General features: G+C 39.8%; 2 protein-coding genes and 1 long non-coding RNA gene across 4 annotated transcripts in view; 1 reads left to right on the top strand and 2 right to left on the bottom strand.

Annotated features, from left to right (window-relative positions):
- LOC139762843 (uncharacterized) overlaps positions 1–4,754 on the bottom strand; it is a 10,589-nt gene extending 5,835 nt beyond the window's left edge. Inside the window, exon 1 of the long non-coding RNA XR_011715850.1 lies at positions 3,849–4,754. This is a non-coding gene — a long non-coding RNA (uncharacterized lncRNA). The remainder of the gene's footprint in view (positions 1–3,848) is intronic.
- LOC139762840 (uncharacterized) overlaps positions 1–15,740 on the top strand; it is a 20,754-nt gene extending 5,014 nt beyond the window's left edge. Inside the window, exons 1-3 of one of the 2 annotated variants that reach the window (XM_071688021.1) lie at positions 525–2,915; positions 5,581–6,071; positions 7,430–15,740. In XM_071688021.1, the coding sequence (XP_071544122.1) occupies positions 5,592–6,071; positions 7,430–10,447 (3,498 nt within the window). In that variant the 5' untranslated portion in view covers positions 525–2,915; positions 5,581–5,591 and the 3' untranslated portion in view covers positions 10,448–15,740. Of the gene's footprint in view, positions 1–524; positions 2,916–5,580; positions 6,072–7,429 lie in introns of those variants that run through there. The other variant, XM_071688023.1, reaches the window with a different exon arrangement.
- On the bottom strand, positions 14,812–23,409 carry LOC139762842 (uncharacterized). The gene is given in 4 exon segments (XM_071688025.1): positions 14,812–20,084; positions 20,777–20,871; positions 20,874–21,261; positions 22,970–23,409. Coding segments are annotated over 3 exon segments (3,261 nt in total). The 5' UTR covers positions 21,010–21,261; positions 22,970–23,409; the 3' UTR covers positions 14,812–17,054.

Here is a 23,409-nt window from a genome sequence, read left to right as displayed (position 1 = left end):
TTCTTTAATATTTTAGTAAGAACTCTGAGGTGTTCAGTATATGGTGAGAGTACTTTCACAAAGTCTTGCAAATGGCCTACACAAATTTATATTATGCTTAATGTGGCTTAATGTTACATTAGATTTTGTTCCAGATAAATTAACATTTCTGATTTATTTAATTTTGCTTTATTTTCATTTATTAAACATATGTTGGTATTTTAAAGAGGTGTATTTCTCTGATAGTTCACTTGATGGAGAAAGTGTCGCTATTCCACAACCAGCATGACCTTATTTATATATTTTAATCAATTTATAGTCTCTTTTTGCCGAATTCCTAAGTTTGGATTATGTTTGACCAATTTGTAGAAATACTGTAATGTGTTGAAACTACAGTAAAACACAGAAGGCGTTATTTGAATTTATTTGTTATAAGGGATGGCTGTCTGTTGTAGGGAGGTCTATGAAAATCAGGAGGAATGGGGCAATTTAGGTCACCTTGGCAGCATTTCTGGAAATTAACAGAATATTTTAAGGTATTATTATAGTTTTGCATATCCAACACAATTTTTTTAGTTTTAGGTTGGATTAAAACGGTAATTTTACTACCATTAAACCTCACCTAACAAGTGACTTAGAAAGAGAACATGAGGGAATAAATGTTCCTTCTGCACTAATATTAGGAATATTTATCTATTCATTTATTTTGCTTTGTCGCTGTCTCCCGCGTTAGCGAGGTAGCGCAAGGAAACAGACGAAAGAATGGCCCAACCCACCCACATACATATGTATATACATACACGTCCACACAGCACATATACATACCTATACATCTCAACGTATACATATATATACACACACAGACATATACATGTATACACATGTACATAATTCATACTGTCTGCCTTAATTAATTCGCGTCGCCACCTCGCCACACATGGAATACCAACCCCCTCCCCCGCATGTGTGCGAGGTAGCGCTAGGAAAAGACAACAAAGGCCACATTCGTTCTCACTCAGTCTCTAGCTGTCATGTAATAATGCACCGAAACCACACCTCCCTTTCCACATCCACCAAACTTTCCATGGTTTACCCCAAGCGCTTCACAGGACTATTATCCTGTAATAACAACACCCTCCCCCGCATGTGTGCGAGGTAGCGCTAGGAAAAGACAACAAAGGCCCCATTCGTTCACACTCAGTCTCTAGCTGTCATGTAATAATGCACCGAAACCACAGCTCCCTTTCCACATCCACCAAACTCTCCATGGTTTACCCCAAGCGCTTCACAGGACTATTATCCTGTAATAACAACACCCTCCCCCGCATGTGTGCGAGGTAGCGCTAGGAAAAGACAACAAAGGCCCCTATTCGTTCACACTCAGTCTCTAGCTGTCATGTAATAATGCACCGAAACCACAGCTCCCTTTCCACATCCACCAAACTTTCCATGGTTTACCCCAGGCGCCTCACAGGACTATTATCCTTTGATAAATATGATGAAAGAGAATGGAATACTCTTCTTCAAGTAACAGCTTCACCTACGCTACTACCTACACTTATACAAGTGGAGTAAACCATTTTGGAACACCTCCTCTGGTGGGGGTGTGGGGGAGAATATGGCCAGCCACAGGAGAATAGCGGTAATTAAAGTCTCTCGGGAACTGTCCTGGAAATTGTACATGGTAGTTTTAAACAGCCTGGAAACCCGCCCATACAGGAACATTCCCTACCCACCCCTTTTATCACATCCTCAGCCAACAATGGGGGAAAGGTTAGCGGGACTGATCATGTCTGTGTAGTTATGTTAAGTTTCTAAACATCCTGTTTAAGTCCAGTATTGACCGTGGAATCATGAGAGATGTGGCCATTGAACTCGTCCATAATGATTCGAGGTTCAGAGATGGACATCAAACATGGCGGGTCTGTCCACTTGTATGGACATTTCTGAGGTGAATGGTTTGTTTATTGAGCTTATTACTGAACTGGGGAAAGAAATCAGATATGTGCCTCTTAAACTCCTTTTATTATGCGTCGTGGCCATGATTCAAAGTTTTATCATCCATTGTGGCCATGTTTCAAAGCTTTATCATCCATTGTGGCCATGTTTCAAAGCTTTATCATCCATTGTGGCCATGATTCAAAGCTATATCATCCATTGTGGCCATGATTCAAAGCTATATCATCCATTGTGGCCATGATTCAAAGCTTTATCATCCATCGTGGCCATGATTCAAAGCTATATCATCCATGGTGGCCATGATTCAAAGCTATATCATCCATTGTGGCCATGATTCCAAGCTCTATCATCCATCGTGGCCACGATTCCAAGCTCTATCATCCATCGTGGCCATGATTCCAAGCTCTATCATCCATCGTGGCCATGATTCCAAGCTCTATCATCCATTGTGGCCATGATTCCAAGCTTTATTTCAAAGATGGCGTGGGGTGGCCGCGCGCGCCATGTCCACGCCCGCCCATACGTTTGTGACGAATTATCATTGGACGCGGGGGTGCAGGGATGCCACATGGAACGCTTATTATACGCCCTTAAAAAAGGGCCTCCCCGGTGGTTTACCCTGCGTCAAGTGGGTTGGGGCAATACGCAGGGCTTGTTAGGTGACGCAAATGATGGTAATGGATGTCTGCGTTGGTGTACCAGTCGTTTTTTAGGGTTTTTCCCCCGGGGGATGGTGGTGTGTGGCAGCCATGCCAGGCCGCCATGGTGGACATTACGTATTGGGACTATTCTTGCTTCTTGTGTCTGCTGCCTCTTACAACCGCTCTGGGTTATTTCCTCGCCATATTGCCTCGTTAAGGAAACTACCATAGAGGATTAGCGTGGGGTTCAAGGTCGCCCAAAGTCCTGGTTTTGGGGGGGAAAAAAGAAAACAGCAAGAGGACATTAGACACTTAAACCTCCAGGTAGAGGAATAGGTGAGTGGCTGACAGTTTTCCACTTAAATATCGTACAATTCGTGGAGATAACGAGTTATACCATGGTCATCGTCACGACTTAACCACCCATCGTTAGCCTGGATCAACAGGTAGTTGATTAGGTGCGTATTTACTGCGTAATGGCCAAATGTAATGGTGTGGGTTGTCGCGTATGTGACCCGGGGGCCTTCACCATAGTGTAACCTAAATGGCATTTTCGTGCGTATGTCACATGACCTTTTGGTCTAACCATGATTAAGAATATAAAATGGCCGTATTATATGTAAGTTTACGTGAGATTAATAATAAATTAGTCCGTAATTGAGTTATTGGACCAAGGAAAAGATAATAGCCACAACCCTTCCCCCATTTTTTGTTCCTCCAATACTTTTTTCTTTTTTTTTTTTTGCACTATTGTCTGTGCTTGAAGCTAGCTACCATGTCCCTCACATGCGTAGTGGAGATAATATACGCATATTGTACGCCTGAAGGAAATGCTATCTCCGGGGGGAAATTATGCATCCCTCTTCACTACATGATAATCATAATAATCATTATCACTTGTATGATAATTGTGTTTATATGTCGGCTTTCTTCTCTCCCTCCCCCACTCATGACCCCCCCTAAATGGGTGGGGGGGTCACTACTACAAGTCCAGTTAACAAGCATTATAGTCATTACAGCGATGTATTATGTCTATATTAACTATAAACGTATAGCAATTATAAGCCGGGAAAAAAATCTCTGGTGTTATATCACATACGATTATGAATAATTAAATTTCTAGAGGGAAAACCATTCTATATTGCTTCTTAATAACCATGTTATCAGTAAAATAAAACTAACAAACCTCTTTAGGGTTGAGTTAAACCTTGACCTGGACTTATCTACTTATGATAGACATATTAAATAAAGAAAGACTTCAGAAATGACCTGGTTCGTGAAGGTAATGGAGTGCGTTGTGAGCCACACCCAGCAGGAGCAGCAGCAGGCCACCTCCTCACCCTGCCATGGCTCAGGACAGACTGACGTCTTTCCCTCAGTCGTTTGGTGACGTGGTTGACCACTTGACACAGACTCTCGAACGTTCTCTCCGCTACCAGAACGTGACGCCATGATGGCGCCACACCTGGGCCACTGGTGGGATGTGAGTTGCGCTGGGAAGTAATGGGTAGAAAATGGACCCATTTGGGCCATTTGATTGTATGCTATAAAGGTCAAACTCCTTCTAACTTCGTAAGTACATGGCCTTTTAGATATTTTTTTCGCCATTAGCTCAGCCTTAAACTCAAATCAGGCCATCAACCCACGTAAATTGTTCATTAGACATTTTGGTCATGGTTTCATAGTTAAACACATAGACTATGCACCAATTACAGGAATTACAATCTCTGGTTTGCATGCCATGGTCAAATGCTCGTAACACTTAGCATGAGAAATAAGTATAAATCGATTAAAGAATAATATACATTTGATTTATATATATGTGTTGAAGTCCCATTTCCTAATTTTATCTCTCTCACGAACGCCAAAGTTCACCCTGCTCTTCTTTCACGAACTCCACCTTCTGTTCTCTCACGAATGCTAAACTTCACCCTCTGTACTTTAACGAACGCCAAACTTCACCAACTGTTCTCTCACGAATGCCAAACTTCACGAACGCCAAACTTCACCAACTGTTCTCTCACGAACGCCGGAGTTCACCACCTGTTCTCTCACGAATGCCAAACTTCAGCCTCTGTACTTTAACGAACGCCAAACTTCACCACCCGTTCTCTCACGAACGCCAAACTTCACCACCTGTTCTCCACAAACTCCGGGCTTCGGTACCCATGCTCTCACGAACCGTGGACTTCATTCACTGTCCTCTTATGAATGCCATCCTTGACCCTGACCTCTCATGAACCTGCACTTCACTTTATATTCTTAAAAATCCCAGACTTCATCTCTTGACCTCTCACGAACCCTGAACTTCACCCCCTGGACATTCACGAACCACTCTTAACATCTTGGCTCTCTTAACTTCAAAGCAGAACAGGCTTGTTTCATATCATAGCACCCTACATATACCGTTTTGTCCTGTCATCACGATGATCCACGTTAAAATGCACCCACCTGAGCCATTATAAGATACTGCACATGCCTGGCTTACCCCCCCACAACTATTTTTGAGAGAAGTAATACAGGAGGGGAAGATATCCATTCCCTCTACCCCTTCCCCTCCTCTTAGACAACTTTTAGAGCATGTAAGTGATAGTTGGGATGTGTTCTTTATCTCCTGTCTTTCAAGTGTTGTGTATGTCTCCCCATGCTGTTTAGTTGGCGTCAGAGGTGATGGTTATGTGTGTAAGAGAGAAAGAGATGGGGGAGGAAAAAGAGCATTTCTTAGCACACCTTCATTTCTTTCTAAACCAGCACACAGCATCACTCGCCTAGGATGCTCGGTGTATATATAAAATGAGACATGTAGAGTGCACATCACCAGTTAACCCACGCCATGCATCTCCACTTCTTGCACCTGTTCTTTTTAATCAGCTTTGCCATTTTTATTGAAAGTGTTCTTCCCTGCACCAGCCATCACCATCTGGCACCACCTCTTCTTCCCTCCACCACCCATCATCGTATCTGATTCAGAATATTTTCAAGACTACGATTTTTTTTCTAGACATAACTACTATGGATCATTTGAAGACAACGATGGGCCAAGGATCCTCAGATGATGATGAAAAGGCAACAGGTTCTGATAAAAGTACCAACCATGTACCTGAAGGTGCCACAGGAAGCAAGGACAGTAGGAAAATGACTGACAAAGAACACTTGAGGAGACTTAAGCTTCAGAGCAGATTTTTTTTTCGATCCCCTGGTAATGAAAGTGATGATGACAGTGATGACTTTCAAGGCATGGATCCAATTGATATGCATTTTTTGTTGAGGAGGGTGGGTGGGCACCCATGGGGTAATTCATTCTTCAGTATGCGAAGGCACCCACTCCAGCCAGAGTACACAGTAGAAGAGAGTCCTTATGAAATCAAAAACAGGGAACAGCGCCAGTGGCGTCCACCAATGATGGAGAAACCAGACATAGTGGAATGCCAGACCTCAGAAGATCATGGAGAACTGGAGACAGATGCTAGACTATTCATCCTCAGGGAAAAGGTGAGTAATTTTTCCACTTAGTTTCGTTCTTCACTCTTAGCCAACAAGGTTTTGAATACTGGTCATTGATAGTAGATGGATCACCCTGTATTTAATGATGTGTTCAATATTGTTATGTAAGATGACATAAGTAATCATTGAATATACTGGATTTAACCTGTACGAAAAGAGTTCAAGAACTTATTTAATACTGCACTGCATTATGTTCTGGAGAATGCTTGCTTTTGTTTGATAAGGTTCCATCACTGAAAGAGTCATGAGCAACACTGATGGAATCACAGGCTTGTGTTGAACTCGAGAAAACTTTCTTACTATATGAAACAAAAAGTGAATAGAAATCTGTTGTGGAAATTCTGAGAGCTTGCTTGCACTAAGGAAATAGTTGTATCTGTTACTACTCTGTTCCTAGTACAATAGGATGGATCAGGAAGGCACAGCCTCCAAAATATCACACACACACACACACACACACACACACACACACACACGTCCTCATTCCTTACCCTGTTTTAAAAGTGATTCATGAACTTTCATACTTTTCCACTTTACACCATGAGCTAATTCATTGATACTAATATCTTGATTCACACCCATTCTATACAGTGTTTCTTGACATACATTTACTCTGAAACCTTTCAAACACCTATACGTTTACTGGGAAATGGGGTTTAGGTGTAGGTATGTAATATCTCTCTCCTCTCGTCTCAGCAGTAAGATAACTTTATGTTACAACAGATTGACTACATTGCATTGTATTAGGTTTACGGCAGATGTGTTATAGTAATGATGAAAGTCAAAATATGAAAAAAGTATCAAGTGATGTGAAAGGTAACTGACTACCTGCAGTCATTTGCCCCACTCCCCAGAATTAGGACAAACATAGCTGACAATATCACCGTAAATTTTGCTTATAAAATGAAAGGTGCTCTATCTCATTAGGGAAAATTTACTTTATTCAACACCAGATTTTGAAACTTCTTGTAAAGCATTGTAAAGATACTTGAAATCATCTGTCCAACAGAATTCTCACAGAATGATATATAGCCAAAATGGGTGTAAAGCATATAATATTCGTGCCCAACATTGTAGTGCCTGAGGTTGTATACATTTATACAGTGTCATATTTTAACAAAAAAATGGATATTGAACATAATTATAAGACATGTGTACTGGATATATATACTTTTCGCCTTTAGTAATAAGAACCATTTAGTATTGATATAGTTTAAGCCACATATTTCACTTTGCCTTGGTGCTAAGGCATGTCAGGGAATGCAAGTAATACATATATTTTGAGGGATCTTAGAATTTTGAAATTACCATAGCATTCATTTTTTTTATCTTATTATATTTTTCAGAATGATAAGGAGGAGAGAACTCATTCAGTCCTGCACATGCCATCATATGTACCTGATAAGTTGAAGTCTGGAAACCATGTTCATTCCTCAAGCACTTTCAACATTCTCATGGCAGATGTGTCAGCATCAATGATGGATTACTGGAGACACTTGGTACAAGGGTGGAATGACCATATTGCACCGATTTTGGTTGGACGAACCAGTATTTATGTATTTGGCAGTGAAGTTACCTTCAAGAGGTCAGGAACAATGTTGCAAAAGGATGATTTTGATAGAGGAAGCACAGACTTGACTGGTGCACTACAGACCATTGTAAGTGAAGTATATGGATGTAAGGAGAGATATATCAATGTGTTTCTCATCACAGATGGCCATCACAATGTTACAGTAGTTGAGCCAGACACAGTTATTTCTTACATGCAAACTGCTAAAGGCAAGAAATGTGAGGTTTATATTTTGGGTGCTGGCAGTGCATTTCCTGTGAAATACAGTGTTGATATCCGTTCACATCTGCACAGTGGCAGTTCCAACCTTCCCACTCTCTTCTGGGCCCAAAGCCCGGATAACGTAGAAGAACAGATGTGTGCCATTGCCAGCGAAATTTCTAGTGGAACTTCACAGAGCCTAAAACTGTCTGTGGCAGGTTCATCTCTGCCTGGAATAGACAACATAGACAGTTTCCACTTGAATGAGTGGGTATACTTCCCCTGCAGGCCAGATCAAATAAAAGAAATTTCTCTCAGCTTTGGTGTAAACAAAGGCTACATAACTCTAGAGCCATGTGCGATGCCTATCGCTGATTTGAGTGCACTGTTCCGTCAGTGGAACTCTATCATCATTCAGCGTCACAGCAAGAAGGAGGTTATTCCCCCAGATGTGTTGCCCCTCATGGAACAGCTCTTCAAAACACAGATGGAGGAGCTTCAAGAAATATGTGGCCCACCCTCCATCCGCCAGAGACTTGCAAAGAAGGAGATGACCAAATATGAAACAGAATTCAGGACACTGTTCAATAAAATAAAGATAATCCTGACAACAGAGAAGTTTCAAAATGAACTAGAGCTGGCTGAGAACATTCTTAGTGCAACAGTTGTTGGGGGTAAATATAACACAAAAGCTTTTCAGATGAAGGGCCATACAGACAGGGATTATGAAGATGACTGTCATGAATTTATGAAAGTCTTTAAAAAATGCAAAGAAAATCTTCTGGATATCAAAGTTACTCCTGAAGACTGTTGCCGAGTCACTTTAAATTCCACCTTGTCAGACCTTAAGGACCCAGACCTCCCTGAGATGATGAAACAAAATAAGTTTGACTTCCTGAAGCACTTCACTATTACTGGGATCCCAGTATTTGCACCAGCCAGGGACTCTGTGACCATCAATCCTTGGTCCTTAAGTATTAGAGCAATACTCAAGGAACCATACACCATTGTGAGTCAAATAGCTTTAGATGCTGCAGCCAACACCAACCTTATTAGCGAGCAGAACCAAGAAGTGCACCTGAAGCCAGATGACTGTAATACTCGCTGTAATGCCATAGTTCCAGTCTTCCCACCAAATGCTTGTAAGGTCATAGCACCATTAGTTCATACACGGCTCTTCGCAATGTGTGCAACCTTTGCCATCTTAAAAAATCCACACATAGTTGACTTTAACATACACATGGCAGCCTTAGGGGTCACTTGGGTACGCCTTTTGTTTGAATATCCAACTCAACCCAGACCTGAGTTTGTGCGTCGTCGTATTGAAAGCATACAAGCCACAGCTGCCTTGTATATCAACCGACCAGGTTTTACCAAGTACTGGAAAGTTCTGAGGGAAGAAACTCCCCAGGCGCTGATGACCGAGAGCACTCTGCAGGTAGATAACAGGACACTCAAGTGTGAGTCACTCATCAAGCCCATGTTCATACTTTATTTGAATCAAAGATGTGAAAACCTTATAGACCCAAGTATTTTGGCTAAGATTTTGAGGTTGATACTCACAGAATACATAGGTCGCTGCCTTTCCAACTACAAAGTAAGGACAAGTGATTCAACACCATTCACAGATTTCTTTGCTGAAACACTTGACAACCAAGACAAGAAGAAAGAATGGGTTGAAAAATATGTAGCTGCATCCAAAGCAGCTATGGAAGGATCTGAAAATATACTTCTAGAGGATTTCTACACCCTCGAGAGGGTCCAGAAAGCAGTTAAGAAGTTAGCAGTAGAGGAAGTAAAAAGCCTCCAGGAAAAGCTAACGGCAGATATTCCTATACGGGTCAATATGAAGAAGGTTGAACAGCTGCGTAATGTGTCTGGGGCTGGTGATGTGTCATGGCTTACTCTGAAGACTTATGCCAAGGAAGTGGGGCTGACAGAGGACATTGTCAATGACTTGTTCAGTGAGGAGAATGTTTTTGTGTATGTTGCTCATGCCTTGATGCACAGGAGTTCCCGAGAGCGACTAAAAACATCAGTTTCTAATTATGACACCATTCGGGGACTGGTAATTAAACACGTTAAAGAAGAGAATTCTCAGAGCCTTTCGAAAGATCTTTATAATAGATTTATCTCATATCTGCAGAGTTCATGGTTAGAAGCATATTTTGCTGCCCACAAGGAAGTAGTTCGGCCAATGACACGTCAGGAGATCCTAAGAGAGGCCCCACTTCTAGGAGTGGAGGTTACAGACGCCACATTTGACCAAGTGTACAAAAGATACCGTCCTCATCTTGGACTATTAGGTAATGCTTGTCAAAGTCGAGCTTGCCCATATTTTCTAAAACCAGACAAGAGTTACAATCAACATTCATCAGTGGAGCGACATGGACGTGTTGCCTTCCCTCATGCTTTCCATCATGCTGCCTATCAGCTCAGAGACACAGACCTGCCCACAGTTGTCTCCCAAGTGGTGTCTGGTGCCTACTCTAGAAACCACACCACCATACCCCAGGAGGCTGTTAAAGACATCGTTCATGACCTTCAGAATTTACAGAAAATATACCGGGAGACAACTTTATTGCATAGATAGTTGAGGGAAATTTGCCTGCATCAACAGGTAGAAGGTGGCTGGCAACCAGCAAGCAGGGAGGTACATATTACCATCTGGGTATCAGGGTGGCTAGCGACTGTGATGTTGTGAGCCAACATTGCAGTGATTATAATGCTTTGACCTCAACTTGCCTAGGTGGGTGTCTTTCCTTGCTACCTTATTTATTTGAGGGTTTCTGATATTCAAGTCAGAAATACACACAGTGTTGTACACTATGCCCAACAACATGCACGATACACAAATGTTTAATCTTGATTAAAAATTTACTCAACTTACATTAATACAACTTATTGGAAGTGCATCCAAACAATGTTCCTCCAGCACCTTGTCAGAATAGTACCACTGGTTGCCGAGGGCAGAGTCATCCCTTTTAACACCGTGCCTAAAAGTAGCCAGTGGGAACATTAGGTAGGAGCATCTGCAAGCAGTGCGCTAGAGTTGCCATCTGCCTGTGGCCTATTAAGGGTGAGGCACTAAACGCACGGTAGTTCATTAGTTATGACGACTGTATTGCCGTGGCCACCCCCTTGAGGAAATTTCACTTGGAACAGGTGTCAGAGATATAGATCGATAGCCTAGATCTGTCTCATTTCCTATACATTCCTGCAACCTCTGCCATATCATGTCTAACCTCCCCTCATTTGAACACCAGCTGCATCCCTCTTTCACCTATTTGCTTCTCTCTGAAACCCAACTGTTTAATAAAGTGGATTGTAAAGTGAAACCCTTACAATGTACATTAAATATTGTACAAATGTACTGTTAGTGATAGTAGTAACCCTGTAAAACATTTGATTAATGGGAATCTGTTTAGGTTTGCCCCATGAAACTTGGATGTTTGCTATAGGAACTGATTTTCATGAAATTCATCACCTTTAATTCATTAGTGTACAGGTCACTGATAAGAATATGCTTATGCTTCACCTGAGCATCTAAGTAAATAATGTGCCATGTGGTCCATCATTCAAGGGGTTGAGTATACAGAGTGCATATGGTTTTAGAATTATCTTGAACACCTAAGGATGTTCAAGATTTTTTGATTGGTGTTTATAACTTGATATTATTGGACTTAACCCAGGGAGTCAATAAGTCTTTTCTCAGAGTTACCAGCCTGCCATCCATCATTTTTTTCATGCATAGCTATCCAGCATAGTACTGCACCATATTTCTTCTTCATTGTGGTTTTTATGGTGAGTTGTTGATATGATTTTTTCATGAGCCCAATGATGTCATGAGATATCATTTTGTAAAACATTAGCTGATATTTACAGTAACAAAAATGAACCTCCACCAGTTGATGAAGTGACAGAACATGCAATAGTGGAAATGGTAAAAATTGGTTGAAAAAGGAGGCGAAGAAGCTGTGTAACTTTGTAGCATGTAAGGTAGACTCGGTGAGTCACTGCAAAAACAGATAAAAAGTTTAGAACGAAGAATTAAGCCTTCCTCCTTGACAAATGCACTTACAGGCAAGAAAAAGAAGAGAAAAGAAAAATGAAGATTAGCAGCAGACATAGAAACAACAAAACTGTGGCAAAGGAGGGAGAATAGGATTCGCAATGAACATAACATAGCAGTGAAGCTATTATTAACTGTATCAGCATACATGGAACTCTTAATACTAATTCTGAGTTGAGTCGGTTTGTGTCCTGCATCATCAGAGGAAGCATGTATTTTCGATTGTGCGAGCCACTTTCTCAGTTGAAGCATCCCGCTCAAGCTGAATTCTTTGTTAGCCCACAGAATAGAGTAACCTTTCTGATGCTTGCTGGAGGTGGAGTTGGAACTCACTCTGCAGCCACCACCTCATGGTTAGTTGTGGGTAATTTGAGTGGTTTGATATGAATCCAGTTCTCACATTTGCAGAGCAGCATATTCCCTAAGGTGATTTATTCTTACATTCAGTAAGACAATAGTACATGTAGCATGAAACTTCAAGTTCCACGAGGAAGGCCAAGGTGAAGTGATAAGACCATAAAGCCAAAACATGATTATATTGACAAATTTGGTACATAACAAAATTCATAAGTAGAAAAGTAGCTTACTGCAGTATAATTTCAAACCACTCTACTGTTTAGGGCTGTCTCTTCCCTCCTCTTTCAAATCCCTACCATTGTTTTTGCTCTAAGGGCTGTATTTGTGCACATTGTTGTAATAAACACTCATTTCTGCTACCTTTATAGGCTTTTAAACTCGTCATGATTTTCATTTTCCCTAACATTTAGAATCCATAACCTTTCACATCACTGATATGGCAATACATGGTCTACAGGTGATCTTTCTTGTGAGAATCACCTCTGGCCTTCCTCTCTTGGTGATTTTGATGAATCTTTTGTCATGGCCTTAAATATCTCCAAAGCATTTGAGAAGGTTTGTTTTGCTTCTAGACTTCCTCTCCTTTCACTTTTCTGCTTCTCTCTTCATAGTAGCACTGCTTCCTCTGTAGTTAACCCATTGGAGTAGTTGTTGACATAGTAACTTCATGTCCTGTCAACTGTGGTATTCCTCTGAGTTCTGTCCTGTCGCCTGCTCTCTCTCTCTCCTGTCTGTCAATGATTTTTCTTCAGCCACTAACCCTATGCTTTCTTATGCCAGGGACTGTATTATTTGAACAATTCTTGCTCAGTTTCTCACCTGAATCATATCCTTTATTAATTTAGACCAGCGCAGCATCTTAGCATTGGGAAGCAGTGACCTGGGTAAATTTAATAATGCTAAAACCCAATTTCTCTTATACCTTTTTTTTTTATTATTAATCTTACCTGTTTCCTACCGTCATATATCAAAGCACTGCAATTCATCCATACAGTAACATAAACATGGGCATAACCAAATCCTATCTATTTAGGAAGTTTCACATAATTTAGAAAATCTCCTTCTCAAAAGCTGGAAATGTTAAGGCTCTGTACTTATGTGAGCAGGTATTCCATATTTTGAGGGGGTATGTACATGTTCCACCAGTGTGTAAGCCAAAGTTCTTTCAGAGGTCTTTCACCTCATTACAGTTTTAAACTCTGCAGTGTTGCAGTCCTATCCCTACTTTGCATGTACTATTTTGCCTATTGATTTTGTGAGCTGCTTGCATGTACCACTCGTGTTAGGCCTTGGATCCATGCTAGATGCTGTTCATTGTACATGTTACTAGATAGGTAGGATTAGGTATTTCTGGTCTTCCTGTCAGACAAGTTGTACTCAGAATATTTCACAAATCATCTAAACCCTAATCCTACTGTCATATACAGCATATCAGTGTACATTTTTCTTGTATGATAGATCCATGTTCTGGAGGACATATTGTTCATCTCCTCAGTACAGACCTTTTGTCTTGAGATTCAAACTTTGTCTTCCTGTAAGCTCGTGTCAATAAAAGAATTGAATTGAACTGAATTACCTCTTTTCCTGAAACAGCAAAGCTGTGGTGTTCTGTCCTTTCTTTTATGTTTCCTTTTCCAACAATCTTTTTCAGCTTAATGTGTTAGGTCTGCAACACCTAAGGAGCTTTAATTAATTTTACACTTTTTGTATTGTTTTTCCGTCATTTGAGTTGGCTATCTGAAAGCACAACCTTCTGTTCCCATGCTAAATTACATATAAGATGCATCTACTCTATCACACTTTCTCTTCCATACTTCAGCACTTCAGATGTAATCCCATCCACTCCATTTGCCTTTCCTTCCTTCAGCCTCATTATTGCCCTTCTTACCCCCCTTTTTGCTATAGGCCCCTACACTTGTATCCTTCACCTTTCATCCTCCGTACCCATGAATGTAACAGCTGCTGCCTCCCCATCTCCCACATTCATCAGTTCCTCAAAATACTCTTTCCATCTTCCTTTTAATTCCTCCTTTCCTTTTGTTTCAGCAACTTCCCTTCCATAATTCTCTCAACATTTCCACTCTTACATCCACCTCTTTCCTTTTTCACCTGCTTCCAGTATAGTTTCTTGTTATTCCTAAACTTTTCACTAAACTTTCTTTCAAAATCTCATGTACTCCTTTGCTTTCCTCTATCAGCCCCTTAACATTCAACTTATATATTTTGTATTCTTCCCTCCTCCTTTACTGAACTTCAACTGGTACATTCCTATTGAACAGTCTACCATATGCCATTTTCTTCTCTTTCACAGCATTTCTAATCTTCTTTGTCAACTTTTTTATTGCTGTATTTCACTACCTTGTATCCAACTATTTATTCTACAACTTTTAAATATCTTTTTAAACATTTTAATCACCTCATTCACACATGACTGCATTTCTACATTCACTGCAGTTCATCTAAATTTTCAGTTACCTCCTTTCTTCCTCCTCCCAGCATTTTTCCTGATTCATCTTCTCACTTGCCAACACTTTTACTTCATTCTTTTTTTTTTTACTTCTCCATTCTTCCTTCCCACAAGAACCATGAAATGATCAGACTCTCCAAAGAATCCTCTCAAGACTTACACCCAGCACAGCCTTTCTCAATCCTTCATCCACTGCCACATATTTTTGTCGATCATCTTGTGCTGAAAAAAGGTGTTTGCAAGGAGGAAACCCCTCTCCGCACAAATATCCACAAGATAGCTTCCATTCTCATTTACTTAAGGCACTTCCCATTTAGCAACTATCTCACCAATTTTTCACATCCCACTTTCACATTCATATCACCCAATATGACCATGTTTCTCTTATTCTCTAAACCATTTATGCAGTCATTCAAATTTCTCAAGAAAAGCTTCATTTCATCCGTACTCGTACAGACGTCATAGTCACAGGCGCTTATACACGTACTTGCATACTTCACAGTCTTAATCTTTCCTTTCACCCGCACTGTTCCTGATCCATTCCATCCATGCTCTGTAACACCCTCCCATACTCTTGATTATAGCAGAACTGCACATTCTTCTTTTCCTCTTCCTTGATAATTTTCACTCATTCCCATCCCTACCACACCTCCTTCCATGCTCTCCCATGCATTCATCATTTGCATTTTCCCCAATCCCTAGCACATCCATGCTACAACTTTTAGACCCTCATAATCTCCCTCCTTTTACTCTTTTACTCCAGTGCAGTTTCCATTAGGTGGTATATAGTTATGTTTATTTCATTGTAATTTATGAGATTTCTATGTATTATATAGCTTTTAACCTTTTAAGAATATACATAATTGTAAATTATGAGATTTCTATGTATTATATAGCTTTTAACCTTTTAAGAATATACGTAATTGTAATTTATGAGATTTCTATGTATTATATAGCTTTTAACCTTTAAGAATATACATATGAAATATTTTTGAACTTATTGGATGACATCCTGATTGCTGCATGGTCAAAAGATAAAATCATGAGTAATACATTAATTATGCAAAACATTTCCTTACTCAGAACTGGTTCTGCAATAGGTCAGTGGACACCCATGTTGCATGTGTTAAAGAGTGCACAACCTCAGTTATTAAGTGATGACTTAAATTGACTAGGTAAATATTTATTCATACCCATATTATACCAAGTATGTAGACAATCAGTGAGGGTAACACAATGCATTATAAACTTATTTCCAGTGTGTTCTTCACAGCAAAATGAAAATCATAAAGCAACCAATGGCAGAGTTGTACAACAAACAGTACAGAGGAATTGAAAATATAAATACACATATACAGACTATACAAGAAACAGCAGAAACTACAAAAAAGGCATGTGACTATAAATCACACATTGACAAATGGAGTCATCCTATATACTGTAAAGAATAGATGAAAATTAAACAAACTAAATCATGATACAAATGAAAAAAGTAAATCTGCAAATATATACTGATATAAAGATAATTTATTCATTATTTTATTATGGTTAGTCGCTGCCTTCTGTGTTAGCGAGTTAACACAAAGAAATAGACAAAAGAATGGCCCAACCCCTTCCTGTAGGAAGGGGTGGCAACAGTAATGGATGAAGGGAAGCAAGTATGAATATGTACATGTGTATATATGTATATGATTATATATATAACTATGTATGTGGGCGTTTATGTATATATATATATATATATATATATATATATATATATATATATATATATATATATATATATATGTGTGTATCTGGTCTCCCACATCGCAATATACTTTGGTACACTACAGTTTATGATGATATATATGTGGGCAAATCTGAAATGATCTAACGTGTATTACAAAGGAAACATGCCACCATATCTCACTTTTTCGGAACCATCATGTACTCTGGGAGGAACAATGAGCATTCATCTAAATGATGTTATTTTGCATGACCTAGACCCTTCCTGAGTAAGAGTATAAATGTGGGTGATACTGCTATGACAGCATAGATTGAAAAAAGTAATTAAATTTATAGCTTCCCTTGAAACAGAAGGTTGAGATTTATAAACTTGGGTTTAAAGCTTATCAGTATGTTTGGATTATTTATTATTGACCTTCTTCAAGATAGTATCCGTATGAGGCTACGTTTGAAGTTACAGTATGCCAATGTTATAATAAGAAAAAAGTTAAATCCAGTATTTCTGAGGAGTACAACTAATACCATCTGTAAGTGTACTTCCGACCACATGGTTAGGGGGGCTGATTTGATGCAAGCCTATCTGTTTACCCTAGTTGCAAAGGCAGTCTCCTTGTAAATGATCTGTAAATTTTGAAGGTCATCTGTAAAGTTTTGAAATGCTTCCAGAGGCACTGGGGTCTGGTTCCTAGAATAGGCCCCAGATACCACTTGGGAGACAACAATCGGCAGGTCTGCATCTCTGAGTTGGTAGGCTGTATGATGGAAGGCATGAGGGAAGGCAATGGGTCCACGACGCTCCACTGAAGCATGCTGGTTGTAACTTTTGTCTGGAATTAGGAAATATGGGCAACCTTGACACTGGCAGGCATTACTTAGCAGACCAAGTTGAGGACGGTACCTTTTATAAACTTGGTCAAATGTAGCATCTGTAACATCCACTCCCAGCTGTGAGGCTTTCCTTAGGATCTCCTGACGTGTCATAGGCTGAACTACCTCTTTGTGGGCAGAAAAATATGCTTCCAACCATGAACTCTGTATATGTTCCATAAATTTTGCATGTAGATCTTTTTCAATAATCTGGGAGTTTTCCTCTTGGATATATTTGGTTACCTGTTTCAAACTGGCATCATAGTCAGAAATGGTAGCATTTAGCCGGTCTCGAGAAGCCCTGTGCATCAGGGCATGAGCAACATACACAAAAACATTCTGCTCACAGAACAAGTCACTAACAACATCCTCTGTGAGTCCAACCTCCCTGGCATAAGTCTTTAGAGTTAGCCATGAAACATCTCCAGCCCCAGATACATTACGCAGCTGCTCAACCTTCTCTACATTTACCCGTATAGGGATCTTTGCTATTAATTGTTTTTTTAGACTTTTTACTGCCTTTGCTGCTGTCTTTTTGGCTGCTTTCTGGACTCTCTCAAAGGTGTAGAAATTCTCCAGAATAAAATTTTCAGATCCTACCATAACTACTTTGGAATCAGTAAAATGTTTTTGAACCAATTCCTTCTTTTGATCAACAAGTGTTTCAGCAAAGAAATCTGTGAATGGTGTTGACTCACTCTTCTTTGACTTGTAGTTGGACAGGCAGCGACCAATATACTCAATTAGTATCATCCTTACAATCTTAGCCAAAACAATTGGGTCTTGGTAGCTTTCACATCTTTGCTTTATATGAAGTAGAAACATGGGCTTGATGAGTGATTCACACTTGAGTGTCTTGTTATCTACTAGCAGGGTGCTTTCAGACATCAGAGCCTGAGAAGTGTCATCCCTGAGGACCTCCAAATATTTGGTATAACTTGGTCGGTTGATATACAAGGCGGCCGTGGCTTCTATGCTTTCAATACGGAGATGCACAAATGCAGATCTGGGCTGTGTTGGGTATTCAAACAGAATACGTACCCAGGTGACCCCTAAGGCTGCCATATGTATATTAAAATCAAGGATGTATGGATTTTTCAGGATAGCAAAGGTGGCACACATTGCATATAGACGTGTATGGACAAATGGTGCCATTACCTTTGCGGAAGCTGGTGGGAAGACTGGAACTATTGCATTAAAACGTGTATTCTGATCATCCCATTTTAACTTTATATCTTTATTGACCCCAGCTAAATCATTAGATTCAGCATAAGTCTCCATTGCTACCTGACTCATGACAGAATATGGTGCACTCACCAGTGCTCTGACACTGTATGACCACGGGTTGATTTTTACAGAGTCCCTAGTTGGTGCAAACACTGGAATACCTGTAATGGTGAACTGTTTTAGGAATTCAAACTTGTTTAAATTTGACATCATACAGAAGTCTGGATCTTGAAGATCCGACAAAGTGGAGGTTAAAGTAACCCGGCAACAATCCTCTGAAGTAACACTAACATTTTGGATACTGATTTTATATTTGTTGTAGACTTTCATAAATTCGTTGCAGTCATTTTCGTAATCCTTATCTGTATGGCCCTTCATCTGGAGAACTTTTGTGTTATATTTGCCTCCACCAACAGTTGTACTAAGAATGTTCTCTGCCAGCTCTAGGTCATTTAGAAATTTCTCTGTTGTAAGTATTGCTTTCGATTTATTAAACAATGTTCTAAAATCAGTTTCATAAGTGTTCATCTCCTTCCGTGCAAGTCTTTGGCGGATAGATCTAGGATCATTTGTTTTTTTAAGCACCATCATCTCTGTTTGGAAGATTTCTTCCATTAAGGGCAACAAATCTGGAGGAACAACCTCCTTCCTGTTGTGCCACTGAATGATAATAGAGTTCCATTGATAGAATACCTCTTTTAGGATAGAAATGGGTATTTCATGAGGCTCTAGTGTTATATGCCCTTTGTTTCTGCCCAGACTAACTGTTAAATTTTGCAAATGTTCTGGTCCCATTGAGAAGTACACCCATTCCTTTAAATGAAATGTGTCATTAATCTCTGACCCTGGCAGAGATGCTCCTGCCACTGACAGCTTCAGGCATTGGGAAGTTCCATCAGAAATGTTGTTTCCAATTTCCCGTAATTGCTCATCCATTTCAGTATGAGTCTTTGCCCAGAAGAGAGAAGGGAGGTTGGAGCTGCCACTGTGCAACCGTGAACGAATACTGATGCTGTACTGCACAGGAAATTCATTGCCAGCACCTAAAACATATACATTACATACTTTACCTCTGGCGGCCTGCACTTTGTTAATAACACTGTCTGGCTTAACAGATGATGTATTATGAGTGCCATCTGTAATGAGAAACACATTGATATATCTCTCCTTACAACTGTAAACTTCATTTACAATTGTCTGGAGGGCACCAATCAAGTCAGTGGCACCACCTTCAAAGTCATTCAGCTCTAACAATGTTCCCGCTCTTTTTAATAAAACCGCACTACTGAAAACGTATAGCTCTGTCCTTCCAACCAAATGAGGTGTCACATAAGTATTCCACCCTTCCACTAAGGCTTTCCAGAAATTGGTCATAGACCCTGATGTGTCTGCCATGAGAATATTATAAGTCCTCACTGCACTGCAAACACCTTGCTGGTGTGTACGAGTTAACTGATGCGGAAGAGATGATGGCATTTGGATCAATGAGTGTATTCTTTCTTCACCATTACCCTGAAAATAATAAAACAGTAAGTAAACTTTCTGAAAATTTGGCAAATCTTCAAATTTATTCCCTTTCTATTTTCAATATGAAACATCAGAAGTCACAAAAACTCTTACAATACAAACTCTGGGTTTTCTTTGCACTAAAATAACACTACAATCATAATTCATTCAATTAAAACATTCATTCATACATACATATATGAATATATATGGAAATAGAATCGTTTTTCCTCTCCCCAAAATCATTTTCAATCCATCATTTCACCTCCAGTTTCATCTCCAACTCCTCCTCATTCACTCTGGTTCTGACACATAAAACCTCTTTGTCAACCAAACTCTCTTCACTCATGCCCTCCATATGTTTAACCCATTTCAACACACATTCTTCAGCCTTAACTTAAACTACCAGGCTGTTTATTACTTAGATCACGTAGTGACTTGTAACTTAATCTTACCTGTTGAATTAATAAGTGGTTGGTGGGTTACATACAGTATTCTGTAATTGTATCTATATATATATATATATATGGCAATCTTATATCTTAAACCAAGACTTAACCAGCTAAGAACCATTAGCATGCAATACAGAATGTATATCACAAAACAACATTAGCATGGAAAACAGAATGTATATCACAAAACAACATTAGCTTGGAATCACAAAACAACATTAGCATGGAATACAGAATGTATATCACAAAACAACTTATCTTTACCCTGAGAATGTACAGTGCAGCATCACTGTCTATGTCACCATGATCAACTATAGTTTCATCCTCTGTTTCCTTCTCTCATCAGGTTCTACCATAATTGGTGGCTCCCATCTCGCTTCAGTTTCCCTAGGGTCTCTGGATGTTAGTAGAAGTTGGTCATGCGAGATGGAAGATGCCATACTGCTGAAGTATAGGCCTCTTCCTCTTGTAGAGGTCATTCTGTATTTCAGCGCTCCATTCTTGCTCAGCAAATCTTTAGGATAAATGCACCTGTGAAGGAATGTCTTCAGTGCCAATGAAGCGCATGTAGTTTCCTCGCTTCTATTTGATGTGTTTGGTTCCTTATATTATTTCCTGCAGCTGTAGTATTACTATTGGTACTAACTGCTGGTTTGCTCATGGAGTAGAACTTATAAAGACTGTCTATAACTTCCCGGAAAATTTCTCGACCGCTTCATCTCGTCATCATTCTGGAATGGTAGAAGAGAAAGTTAATTACAGGAAGCTAAAGATCTCATTGTGTGTATATCTCAATGTGTGTGTATATATACATTGTGTGTATATGTGTGTGTGATTCACCTGACGAGGTTATATGAATTATTCTTGATTGCCGTTTACTGCATAAACAAAGTAGTGCTAGGAACAAACAAGGAAAGGCCCAATTCGTTCACACTCAGTCTCTAGCTGTCATGTGTAATGCACCGAAACCACAGCTCCCTTTCCACATCTAGGCCCCACAGACCTTTCCAATGGTTTACCCCAGATGCTTCACATGCCCAGGTTCAGTTCACTGACAGCACGTCAACCCCAGTATACCACATCGTTCCAATCCTGCATGTTCATTCCCAATCACTCAAAATCTTTTTCATTCCATCTTTCCATCTCCAATTTGGTTAGCACATTCTTCTTGCTCCCACCATTTCTAGCAATATCCTCTTTGTCAACCTTTCCTCTCTTATTCTCTCCATTTGTCCAATCCATTTCAGCACATCATCTTCAGCTCTCAACCACATCTTATTAACACATCTCTCTTAATCTTTCATTACTCGATCAAACCACCTCACTGCACGTATTGTTCTCTAACATTGAATTTTTGAATTTCCATCACATCCACCCTCCTCCACACAGCCTTATCTATAGCCCATGCCTCTCATTTATACAATAATACTGGCATGATTCTACCTTCACACATACCCATTTTTGCTCTTTTAGTTAACAATCTCTCTTTCCAAACATTTTTCAGTGCTCCCAGAACCTTCGCCCCATCACCCACCCTATTACTCGCTTCCGCTTCAGTAGTTCCACGCTATCTTGTCACTTCCACATATCTGTAACACTTCACTTCCTGCAGTTTTTCTCCAAACTTATATCCTAACTTCTCCCTCACTACTGCTGAATCTCATTTTTTATCATCACATTTACTCTTGGCTTTCTTGTTTCACACAGTCTTCCAAAACTCAGTCACCAACTTCTGCAGTTTTTCACTCGAATCAGCCACCAGCGGTGTATCATCGGCGAACAACAGCTGACTCACTTCCCAGGGCCTCTTATACCCAACAGACTGCATACTTGCCTCTCTCTCTCCTCTCCAAAACTCTTACATTTACTTCCCTAACCACCCCATCCATAAGCAAATTAAACCATGGTGACATCACACACCCGTGCCGTATATATATATATATATATATATATATATATATATATATATATATATATATATATATATATGTATATATATATTATTTATTATACTTAGTTGCTGTCTTCCACGTTAGCGAGGTAGCGCAAGAAAACAGACGAAAGAATGGCCCAACCCACCCACATACACATGTATATACATACACGTCCACACACGCACATATACCAATAAATTTCAACGTATACATACATATACATACACAGCCATATACATATATACACACGTACATAATTCATGCATGCTGTCTTCCTCCATTCTCGTCGCCACCCCGCCACACGAAATAACATCCCCTCCCCCAACCCCACTTTTCCTAGGTAGCGCTAGGAAAAGACAACAAAGGCCACATTCGTCCACACTCAGTCTCTGTCATGTAATAATGCACCGAAACCACAGCTCCCTTTCCACATCCATATATATATATATATATATATATATATATATATATATATATATATATATATATATATATATATTCTTACCGTAAATAAGGCTTAGGTGTTGTGCATGGCGAATGCGAGGGTAGTAGAGAAATCCTGTATTGTGTGTTCATTGCCTCCAATTGTGCCTATATTCTGTACACCTAAACAACTCAATTGGTGTCGTCGAAATGCTGGCAAGGTCAAGGTAGATGACATTATTACTTTGCTCACGAACACACGAGTAAATGGTACACAATAGTTTTCATATCGTGTCATTGCCTCCATGCTGGGTGTATTTATGTAGCCTCCGTGGTACAGAAATGGCTTTTCTAACTCAAAAAAAAAAAGAAAAAGGTCTGAAATAACATTCCTCGCCCAACACCTAAGTCAAGTTAGCCACATTACTGCCATAGTGGCTTGTGTCGGGCAAACGTTGCCACATGTACGACATCATTGCCGTGATTTTTTTTTTTTTTTACCATGAATACAACTGGGTGGAA

Source organism: Panulirus ornatus, chromosome 45, assembly GCF_036320965.1.
Source record: "Panulirus ornatus isolate Po-2019 chromosome 45, ASM3632096v1, whole genome shotgun sequence".
Classification (NCBI taxonomy): domain Eukaryota; kingdom Metazoa; phylum Arthropoda; class Malacostraca; order Decapoda; family Palinuridae; genus Panulirus; species Panulirus ornatus.
The sequence above is the reverse complement of the archived record's forward strand: the minus strand, read 5'-3'. Positions and strand labels throughout refer to the sequence as shown.